We start from the raw sequence: 12,525 nt of genomic DNA, 5'->3' as shown, positions 1-12,525 counted from the left end.
TCTCAGTGGTAGCACGGAGTCTGGAAATGTGCCCGGTATATGACAATAGACTCACCACCTATTACATAGGACTTACAACATAAATTGTGAAAAGTGGGTGTACACAGTGGCATTAAGTGCCATAATGTGCACCTCTGCCTACCCCTTCGGGGATTAAAGGCGTGACGATATGTATGTATGTAGTAATATATTTTATGGGGAATGAGAGTGGGAGATGCAATGCTCAACTGTGGTAGAGCTATGCTTCGGCACAAATGGGCCGGCTCGACCGGAGTGATACCCAGGGCCATTTAGAAAACCGACGTGAAGCAACGCTTGCGTTGTGTTTGCGGCAATTGCTTACTTACCATAATAAAAGTCTGATAGGGGGAGAACGGAAGAAGAAGGATTGTACCGAGACGAGAAGTAGCCTGAAATAAGAGCAGGAAGAAGACTTTTTGGACACTTAGGTCAAATAAAGGCATCAAATAAAGATATTGAAAAATGTAACAAGAAGTAAGAGAGAGAGAGAGTTCCCTTGAGATTAAAGTTTTCTAATACATATTTATAAACAAAACCAACATTATTTCATATTGTGTAACAATCATAAAATTACTACACAAGTTTATCTAGTAACTAAGTCCGTGTATAAATGATAAAATTAATGAACTAGTAGCACTCAAATATTTATCTCTGTTATGATTTTTAAACAAAATTTTTATGTGTATGAAAGATAAGTATTGTACTAAATTATATTTGTTTTACAAAAATACTTAATCCAGCGCTTTAGGTGTTTCCTAACTGATTTCTCTTAAAAGAAACACCGAAACAAACTCAGACGCATATCTCTCAAAGTCTAGACCAGACATCATGTAATAAAAAATCATGTATGCATAAAACTAATGGTACCTATAATGATTTAAGCCGGATACACACTATTGAAACGAGACGCGACGCGACGACACGCTAACCGTTTTTGATCGATCAGTTTTTGAGATGACACACTCAGATTGGTAGAGCAATGGCATAATGGCACGTTTTATAGAGCAACACATTAGATATTGTAGGGGGCGTGGCATTTGTAGCATATTTCCATATTTGTTGTGGTGGTTTAAGGCGCCCGCTTCTCATGCATGAGTGTGCAGTCTATAAAGAATCTTGGTTGACTAACTCTGAAACGGTAAAATCAACCGTTTTCAACAAAACAAAACGGCAAATATCATCAAATGTAGATCTTATTATTGTGTTCCAATAAAAATAGCAAGTACTAGAAAATTGTACGTGTTTTATAATGATTAATGCCTAGAAAACTAGTCTTTAAAACATTAGATACTAAAAATGTAAGTTTAATGATACCGTTTCGCTCGAATTACTTTCGTTCACATTCGTACGTTGGTCTTTTAAATTAATTACCAACTGAGCTTAAGAAAAATATATAAAAAGCGATATAACATTTTATTATCTTTCGTTGATTAAAAATACGGTCTGACATTGAGCTAAATAATTATGCGTGACCGACTACAAATATGGCTTCATTGCGAGAAGATTGATTGTGTATATCGCACACTCAACAAACATACCTACATAAGAAGTATCAACATTTATACATTCATCCTTGCCATTACAGTCCAATACATCTTACCAAAATTAAACGCAAATGCACTTTGTAAAATTCAGCACAAAACACTCGAGAGTTTAAAGACCAGGGGCCTTAGTCTGCTATTACAATTGTGTCAGAATGGTCGATCATTGAGCAGTGCAAGAGGGACAGAGCTATACAACCTACATAGCTGCGTCCCTCTCGCACAGCTCAATGATCGACCATTCTGACACAATTGTAATAGCAGACTAAGGCCCCAGCTCTTAAAAAGACTAATTTTGTCTACAGACGCAGTCGTCCATTGCGTCAACGAAGAACACAGATGCCAGTATCAGTTTTATGATATTAGTGTACCTGTGAGCCATGGAGATGTCACACCAGGGTGGGGCGGAGGGCGAGAGCCTCCTGAGGCAGGAGAGGGGAGCCGTCGTCATGCCTGGCCAGAGACAAGGACGTAAGTACCCTTTTAAGACATGTTATTTGTACAAATATGTGTTTTTAAAGGTCATTTAGGGTTAATAAGAGGATCTGAACATGACCATAAAGAAGATTTTAGTGTGGTATCAAAAAGAAAGAATTTTCGCGCACTACCAAAAGTCACCTTATCAGCGACATTTTTTTGGTGATATTAATTTATATACTCACATATTTGGAATCGCCGAATTTTTCGGTGTATATATATATGCTTATATAAAATGCTCTCAGCTTCCAATCATCGTGTTTTAGTTTCTGTTTTACCTACTATGAGTTTTATGTCAACTATCCGAAGTTCCAGACTCATTATGCATTTCTGACTAGTTATTTTGCTTCAACAATGTATTATTTGAAACCGCTATCTTGCGGAATCATTTCCTCTCCGATAACACTGATAATCCTCTTTCCGTTTACCGTGACCCCCTCCATTATAATACAGGAACTTCTTTGTGCCAATACTTCAAAGAAACCATTGGGATCTGATTCATATTGTAATCCCGTCCTATTTATTCAGTGCATTCGTAAATGCATGCTCATGTGACTGCGTCTGCCAAAAACGTCCAGAAAGATATGCGGGAAAAATGATCTCCGAGAAACTCTTCGAATCATCGCTAAATCTGCATTTTAAGGTCATTTCATTAGCGATACCGTGCTAATTTTGTCGTGATTTGACCTTGAAGATGATTTAATGATTGATTACAAACATATGAATGCTTTTCGTTAACAGTGAGTCGATTACTAGTACCAACTCGATTTTTGGGATGATTAAAAATAAGTAAAATACACCCATAAATCAACTTTGTATTTGCCTTATATTCTTACCTTGGCCTTATTAAAAGAGTTTAAGATCGACCTTAGCCATGCAATGAAAATGATAAATGCTTTAGGTTAGAAAAATCCATTTACAATGTCTTCTTTAATTGCAATTATCTTGCATTGTCCATTATAGGCATTGTAAACCTTAAACACGATTGATTTTCTTTCTATAAACTCCATTTAACTGTCTTCACTCTTCGCTTTACACTCAAGGCGCCCTTACCGATTGTGAAGGAAAAGAAAGTCGTGTAAAAAAATAATGAAATGTGCACGAGAAGAAAAAGAAGTATGAAATCTCATTTGGAAAGTTACCAAAAAACGAATATAGACAGACGACAAAAAATCGTTTGTGGATAGCTATAAATGGTCCACAAGCTTGCTTTCTAGTGATGTAGGTGCTTCGTAAAACTGCTATTCGTTTTACCCTATAAATATTATTATGTACGTGTTAGTATGGAAAGCCCAGAAACGATATTCATGGACAATGCTTTTATTTGTATACTAAAAGTACAATGAACTTTTGTACACTACAATACAGTCTGAGATGACTGAATGCCAAAATTCTTCAGCTGAATTGAAAAGAAAATCTTAAAAAGGTTTCTGTGACTAGTAACTACTCTTCTAAAATGGGACATTAAAGTAAATCAGATACCAATATTTGCGACCAAATTTAAAAGTATGAAAGTAGCGGCAGTCGTGTCGCGTTTAGTATTTTTTGCTGACTCATAATAGTGTCACTAAGGTGACCCCATTAGAGACTGCTGTGACCCCTTTCTGTGCCGTAAATATTATAAATCGAATAGTAACTTAAGAATATTTTAAAAGCACTAGCTCAAAATTGTTCTAAGTGTGACTTCGGTAAAGCAAAAAGTCCTTAGGAATAAAAAGTTTTCGCATAAAGCTTCTATAGAGAAACTTTGCTTTTATTTGACGGCACTATTTCTTTCTTTTGCTCTTATAAAGTTGGTTTTATGCCTATGCTTTTCTTTCGAGATTTGATTTATTTAAAATGGGTGATAAAGTATTTATTTATCTTTTTAAGTCTTAAGACTAAAGACCATTCTTAACCTGAATGATGTATTTGTTTCCAAGTTGAGATCCTCTTTTAGAGATCTTCTTTTAGGTTTAAGTACTTCGATTGTAGAAGTAGTAGTAGGCTCCACGGTTGGCGAGGTGGCTGGGCATTGGGCAACCGGCTGTCGCGCAACATGTAGCACGTTAGATTCCCGCACGGAGCAACTCTTTGTGTTATCCACAAATTGTTGTTTCGGGTCTGGGTGTCATGTGTATGTGAAATTGTATGTTTGTAAACGCACCTACGACACAGCAGAAAACATTACAGTGGGGAAGATTGTCGGTAGTCCCTACTCATGTAGTTAGGTACTGCAGTTTTATTTCAGGACTGCGCTTATTTCGTGTGTCATTACTCCAACAAAACAACTATAATAAATGCATAACAGCACAACAATAATAAGTGTCCTTACACGTCTATTTAAGTTTAAATAGACATTTTCTTGACACCAATCCAGTTTAAACGTCTTCAGCATTCAACACGCCATGTTTACGATACCATATTCTCAGTCTTTGACTAAAGTCATCTCTATTCTATTATGCTTACTATATGATTCGCCGTACACACGTGTTGCGAACAATGGATCGTCAGTTATTTACAAATGTCTCATATAAAGTGCATGTTTTGCCTTACTATGCATAATAGATGCAACTAGATTCTCTGTTCTACAAGGTAAACCTAATTGAAGCGATGCTATGCGGACATGTTTGCTGTTCACTCATTGTCATCCGAAACTTGATTGATATTGCACATTTAAGCTAAGGAAGTGTTTGGGATATTACTCATGATGCCTCATGAAATTATGGTTATGAATTCCTAAACATCCAAATCCTGAATCTGCAAGATATTTTCATCTTTATCGTCATTAATACATGTTCGTTCACTACACATGTTTTACACATGTCTTCAATTGTATTAAAAAAACTTTAGTAACATCTTAAGTCTATTATAATGCTTTGTTTCTAATGAATCATAGCTCATAACTCATTAAAAGAGCCATATAATGCCTTGTTTACTTACGTACCGTGCATATATGATTGTTATGGACATCAAACATTAATCATTATGAAAGTGTACATAAAGTAACACATAAAAAACTGTATATGTGTGTAAAAACGAAGTCAAGATTCGATTTCACTCATTCCAAGTTTAACATGGACTCTAGAATTGTGTCCAGTGCACGACTATGGACTCATCTGCATCACACATGGAACTTCAAGCTAGCAAGGAGTGGGTGTTAAATACATAAACGCTTTCTATGTAAACAATAAAGTAATAATTGAACCAGTTTAGTACACCCACTTGGGACACTATCTTCGGCTAGTATCTCCTCTCCAAAGATGTTACTGGACTGTCAGATGTCTTTAGTACTCATTACGGCACATCCGATGTTAACTGTTCAGTATTTCCTTATTACTTGGGTATAAACTGCATGTTTATAGCATGCCAAGACTGTGAGTAAGACCAGTTTGTTTGTTATTGTCAAAACACGATTATGTTTGCTATAATATATGTAAATTACGTAGATACGTGAATTTTTGATTGCATGTTCGGTCTGGACTGAATGTGCGTATGTTGAATCAGGTCGATCCCTGCAACGCAAAACGTTTTCAAATTGAAATGTCTGTTTTATAAATAAGGCACCACTCAGGTGTATTGAGTGGTTTCTGACGCAGTACGTCTTAACCGAAGCTCTGATATAAAGAAGAACCATTTATATGGTATATCAGGACTTAATACATTAACTTGACAGACTCTTGAAGCAAGGAAGGGATTCGTGAATTGATTTGCAGCTTTAAGCAATAAATGGAAATGTGAAATGGCTGAATCAAAAATATCATTCAACATCTTGTATCCACGATATGTTTGCAGTACGGACGTTTACGATCAACCTCGTTTGTTACAAACTCTGAGACGTAGAACGGTATTTATTTATAGCAGTAGTGACTGTAGAATAGTTACTAGAAATGTGCTATTGAATTTAAAGGTACCTACATATATAGATTTTCAATCACCAGATTAATACGTCATCATTCATTAGCGTAGAATCGCGAAAATGTTGGTTACGTCAAAAACTTGTTAGCATGTATCGGATCTTGGTTTTCAGAATAGTTAGAGCATCTGTAATTAAATCATCTTCTCATGTGAGTAATATGCGTACATATGTGGCTAACGGCTAATTTTATCGATATAATGCCAAATATCTATCTCTAGTAGCTAAAATGTACACATAGGCTACTGAAATAAGACAGAATAGAACAGTCTTTTCATAGAACTTTTAAACAAAATACAAAGAATACCCTATTCCTTAAGTAACAGAATGGAGATTATCAAATGGAATAAGCCTGACAGACGGACTGAAACACTCAACAATTTTTTATCCGACACGAAAACCCGTGGCGCGTGTGACATTTAAATTAAAGAGGGTCTCTCATAAAGTATACCAGGTGTAAATCTTCTATAGGTCTTAAACAATGCAGATGATGACCTTCATGGGTCGTTGGCGTGTGGACTCCATCCAGGTCGGTTAAGTGGCTTTTGTTCGGTCTAGTACACACACACACACACGTATATATACTTTCTTTTATGACAAAGGAATGTTGAGGTATTGTCTTTAGGTACCTAGGTGTAATTTTTGTAGAGGGATATGGATAGGGAAACAATAAAGCTACCTTTGTAGTAGATCGGATTGTGTTCTTAATGTTGGAAGACTAATACTGTTACCTAACATCATTGGGTAAAGAAGTAAGAAGTAATTTTAGAATATATGTGATCAAACATATTTTTTAGCAATTATAGGACAAAATATGGACTTCATTTCTAGAAAAAGGGCTGGAGGTATAGATTTTTAGGCACTGTAAATATGAGGACTATTTTTAATTAGGAAGCACATGTATGTTAAAGTAACGACAGAAGTGTGCAAAATGTTACCAGTTGCATTTATCCCTGTTCTGCTAGCACAAATGACCTTTAGATAGCCCCCTAAACCACTTCCGGGAAAACAGGCGATTCTCAAAGCGATAAACATTTAACTTGACTTGCCATTTTATATTTTCATAATATTTTACGCATCGTTATGTTGTTTATTCCGCCTGGTAAAACCAGTAAACCGATAACATTCATTAAGTTAGTACCTATTCGTTTATCGTTACAGAAATAACTAAATAGTAATAATAAAGCTTGGAAATTATTAGCAAAAATAATTACAGGATATTTTTAAGACTAAACAGGTTTTCTAAACAAGCTCAAACACTATACTCTAGTGCCTCATTAGCCAAATAGTGACTAGCGCGGTTTCTTTCTTGACTTTGCGCACGGCACGACATCAGATTTTTAAGACCGTATCTGATAAAGCTAATCTAATGACTTCATACTATACTACTCTTTTGGTTTGGTCGGTTAAGCTAGAAACTATAATAAATAATGCAATAAATTCTAAAGACAACAATGCACTGACCTAAATCGAATCAACCAATTGCAATCGGACGAAAATGATTCCTGCAATTGCTAGGATCATAGGTTGATCATATTTGTAGGAGACAACTAGGCGATAAATCAAGTGATATGAATAGAGTGACGTTATCAATGAAGCGACGTGAGTTAGTAGTGCTAGTATAGGCTGCATGTGGCCGGGCAGTTAGATAAACATTTACTCTTCGTCCACTGGACGGGTGTGAAGTTTGTACGACCTATATCAGTATCAGCTCAGTAAGAATACTGTACTTACTACGTAAAGCCTGATTATGCTTTGTTAATGGACCTCTGATGGGCAATGTAGAATGTATTCAAGTATTTATTGCATCCATAATGTATACAAGTGTTATAAAATACAGTATTTAGTCTCAATTATGAACCCTATCATCAGGGTATTATGTAGTGATATCATAAGCTTGTACAAATAAATCATCTTTGAGACAAGGATTATTCTTGTGTAGGTGTTATTGTACTCCTTGTTTTGCGTCCAATCCAATTTACGTATCTAATTGCTCAGTCAGTCTAGGCAAACTCTTTTAGTTTTAGAGACATTAGACTATTGTATGAACGTCTTAGCCACTCTAACGTCCAGCCGCGCACGGCATCCGAACCGCGCGCGACTCGCAAGTTCGTCGTAACAAAAAACCTATATAGCTACTGAACCGTAATGCCTAGAATAAAGAAAAGAATACCAAAAAAAAGATTGAAGAATACTGATCAATCTTAACGATTTTTTTAAATCTTTAGTTAATCTTTAAAATACAATAAAACGGGTTAAACATGAAACACAGAAAAAAAACAGAATTATTTCTACCTTTTTAGAATATACGGCACAACTATTGCATATTTTATCAATAAAATATTTTTACAACAAACTAGACTCATTACCCTTTCTTTTGATGTATATATGATTATATTCGGTTAACTCTAAGTATTGTAATTAAATCGAAAGAAAACACTACTCGTAATTTTACACATCAAAAAACCTGAGGAACACATTGACATTATTATGGAATCTTCAATGAATTTAGTATATTTCTCTTTGAAAAATGTATTATTTTGCTTATTACGAAATGTATTTCGATATTTTATATACTATTGTAATGCAAAGTATGTAAAATATGTATAAACAAAACTAAAAGTGGCCAACACCAGACCGGCCATTTTTTTCGAAACAACAATCGTTTGAAGTTAAAATTAGACTAGATTTATCAGCTAAAACTGTGATATTTGTACATCATCGTAAAGCACAAATCTTCTAGTTTATTTTGATGTATAACACTTGCAAGATAAATTAAACAAAACTGTAGTATTTACGACATAATTGTTGGAACTCACAAAAACACTTCAAAAACGAGTCAACTAACTTTAAAAATTTATATTTTGTTTGTCAAAGCATATTACAACGCCATGTCTTATTTTTTCGTCGAACAATTTATTCAGCTGTATAGATAATCAGTCAAAACTCACCAAACAAGTCCGTATTTTAAACTAGAGGGAGTTAAACAGAACTCGTCACTTTGGATACTATAGTATCCATGGACGCTAGAGTGGTTAGAGTACTTGTGAGCGAATCTTCACGTGAAACATTTTCCTTGTCCAAATATAAAAGTTATTACCGCCTCTAACAAGATTGGTGACAGTAACACTAGCAAGTTTACGTGCAAAAACTTTGTATGTGATATCTAGTCTCAAGACATTTAGGCAACTGGACAGGGTTAAATGGCCAAATAAGACCCTTATGGGTTAAGGTCAAAAGTCGTTGTAAAAACACATGCGACTCAGAATATGTTGATTATTCTCATTGGCTGTTCTCAGTTCCTCACCCCATCCTAAGCTTTGGCCGTTTGGGTTAAACTAAGAGGCTTAGAAAGGGTTCGTGATTCAAATTTTATTTTTAGAACTCCTTTTTGCATTGTCTTCGTGTTATTGCTGAGAATGATGGAGATATTTTTGTGTAGAATTTTATTTTATGTTCTAAATATTAAATTAGGATAAAAGGTGAGTCTTAGGACTTTACATAATTTTCATAAACTTTCAAAAGCACTACTTAAATCAATATCACAAATGCATAATGGTTCTTAGGATTTCTTAGTACGCATAGATGAATCAATAATGAATAAATGATACTTTCTTGATACACTTGGCCCTGGATTTAGTTAAAAGAAATTGCTATTTTATCACCGTAACTCTTCTGGAAAGAATCACTTAAACCAGAAGTTCCCAAAGATATTAGTCACAAACCACGCTGAAGTAAATCGTTAAAGGTTTTACCAATTGGGTCATACGTTTTGGTATTTTTACAATTCCCTCAGATTCATAATAGTCTGTGGTGTTAATGTCATGTCAAATGTCATGTTATGATTCTCGCAGGATTCTCGCGAACTATTCGTCGATATTATTTCTCCTTTGAATGGAATACTTCCTTCGTAATGGTTTTTTAAGTTTTCGAAGATAAGAGGATAGTTCACCATTGATTTTGCTGTAAGTTTGTGCTTAATATTTGACGTAGACATACCCGTATAATGTATTATTGATGTACGAAAGTTAGCAAATAACTTTATTGATGTCGTTTGAAGAGATTTAGGAACTTGCGTCATTCGGTACCAGCAATTTGGTTTGCCAGAATGTGTATTTTTGCTTCCGTATTTATTCTAATAATGTAAACTATTAGTTCTATTCTATTTATGTCTTGCAACTGTTTATGAGTAATACCGTATAGATTATGTTATAGTTATAGCTCAGCCAAAACTTCGCGCCTTCTATTCATCGTCGGGGTATACACCACCTTGAATAACCGACTTTTTTATTTCCTGAGATGCTATACTTTCGATTGAGAATTCTTTCTTTTGTAGTAGTGACTGAGAATAAAACTTATTTTTCACTGGAATTGCCAAAAAAGCAAGTAAAGTACCTATTTAATATTTGGACCCCACAGCCTCATAAATATGGCGATATATTTTATTGGCCGTAACTTTGTTTCTACGATTTACTGCGTGTACGCGCACGCAATGTTCTCAATAAATCACAATCAAAATATTTAAATGTCGCCTTTGGTGTTGTGTAATATTAATTTCGTAGTAATTTACTCTTGTTTTACCACTAGAAGTATTCCGGTTAAACGGTAAATTACTGATGCATGCGGATATAATTTTCTCTTTGACCTAATTTCTTTACACATCGGCGTAGTAAAATAATGAGAGCAAGGTGATACTATTAGTATATTTATCGTGTACATATTCGATCGAGCATGTTGAAAAAGTGTTTGAGGACACGTGTAAAGAGTTGGACACGCACGTGCAGTGTCAGTGACCTTAGGCCCTACTGTATATGTTCATATACTTTTACATTTATAAAGCTAATGTTTTGGTGAGGTTTATATTACGAGTATAGGGGGCGGGTATTTCTGTTTATCGAGGACGAGTACAAATCCTATTTTACATATCATTTGTGTGTGGCCATGGCCCATTTGTTGTTAATCGACCAAAGTGCGATATCACTTTTTAACATCCGGAGCAGAGGACTACCTACCGAGTTTACCGGGGCTTCGGCTCGAAAAGCTAGGAACCGGGTGGTTTTTAGTCAGTAAGAGTCTGACGCTCTCTCTCGCCTCGCCCAAGGCGGGAGAAGCCACAAAAAAAATCGTAAGGTTTTTTTAAGGGGGAAAATCATCCAGTGATTTTCAATCTTCCATCCCTTTTCTGAGAGAGCTTTTTCAATGAGTCATTCAAATCATCATTCCCTTATTCCTTTACTATATCACAATAAATTATTCTCAAATCACTATTAATGTACAACCAGCTCCATTTCAAGGCGACTCAATCGAGTATTATTCTCCGATCCAATCTGAAACGAATGTTAATCAGATTTCTATCTATAATCCGATGCCTCAATAATCTCATTACTGACGGGATCGTCTCTAGCTTTGATAGTATGGCTATATATTATTTTACCTTGACACGTTTATCTATGAATTTACTTATTGATAGGAAGGGTCAGCTGTGTACATTGATAAGGGAATTTTGACTGTGTAAGTCCATGATACGATACGTTTCTTGCTCGTATCTCTCCATAGGAATCTACACTTTAGCGAGCAAATAGCTTCACTGCAGGACTGACAGACAGACATTTTGTTTTTTTTTAATTTAATACTATTTGCCTTGACGTTCAAAAGTGCCTTAATGTTCTATCTGAAATAAATAATTTTGATTTTGAAGTACTTTGATAGTTAGTTTTTATTGCCGTTTATAGTGGTAACTTAGATTACTATGTAAACATATTTTCATTGAATAAGTTTCGCTTTTATAGATGTGTCTACACGTGTTTCAGTTTTCGGAATGCGAAACTGTTTGGAGACATTACACATTCCATTTATGATATTGTGTAATATGATCAAATAGTTTCTGTATGTACTATATCAGGTTTAGGCAAGCTTGGAGTCTGATATAAGATTAGTTTTAGGAATGGTACTTCTTAATGTTAACACTTTTTAAGTGACATTTTTGCAAACAAATTACTACATTCCAAAGGGTGCTTTTCCGCTTTTCCAACAGAGATATGCTTTGTAGCTTTACTACGAAGATGTAATAGCTAAGCTGTGTAACTATGTGACCGTTTCTAACGATACTAAGCTAAGTAGCTGTGCGAGGAAGATGCGCAGCTCAAGTATGCGATGTATCCATAGTAGGGAAGCCACACATAGCACATTCTTAGCATATCTCTGGTGGAAAAGCACCCAAAGAATGTTGACATTTAAATATTTTCCTGAAAACACATCTTTTGACCTCGTTACCCAATGATTCGTGCAATAATATGCGCCATTTAAGGTCCCTTACGCCCAAAAGGTGTCCTGAATATGAAATATAATCCAAACGTTTATCCTTGATCAGTGTAGCACAACAAAACTTGTTTAGAATTTCAAAACAGTGAGAGCTTTTAGAGGAAAAAGAATATAAGTACTTATTTTACTTACAAAGATGCTCGAAGAAAATATTTCTTTAAGGTCTGTCTTAGAGACAAATCTGGCTCACCGGTGCTCAGTACCGATTGGTGCTGATCTTTATAATTACTTTGTTAGTTCGTGCAACAACATAATCGTCAGCAGTCTTTG

General features: G+C 35.2%; 1 protein-coding gene across 1 annotated transcript in view; it reads left to right on the top strand.

The window, feature by feature from the left end:
* The window catches only part of LOC118270269 (equilibrative nucleoside transporter 1), a 43,101-nt gene that overhangs the window by 4,198 nt on the left and 26,378 nt on the right, over positions 1-12,525 (top strand). The window contains exon 2 of the mRNA XM_050698153.1: positions 1,868-2,033. Within this exon, the coding sequence (XP_050554110.1) occupies positions 1,943-2,033 (91 nt within the window). The 5' untranslated portion in view covers positions 1,868-1,942. The remainder of the gene's footprint in view (positions 1-1,867; positions 2,034-12,525) is intronic.

This window comes from Spodoptera frugiperda, chromosome 13 (assembly GCF_023101765.2).
Source record: "Spodoptera frugiperda isolate SF20-4 chromosome 13, AGI-APGP_CSIRO_Sfru_2.0, whole genome shotgun sequence".
Lineage (NCBI taxonomy): Eukaryota > Metazoa > Arthropoda > Insecta > Lepidoptera > Noctuidae > Spodoptera > Spodoptera frugiperda.
The sequence above is the reverse complement of the archived record's forward strand: the minus strand, read 5'-3'. Positions and strand labels throughout refer to the sequence as shown.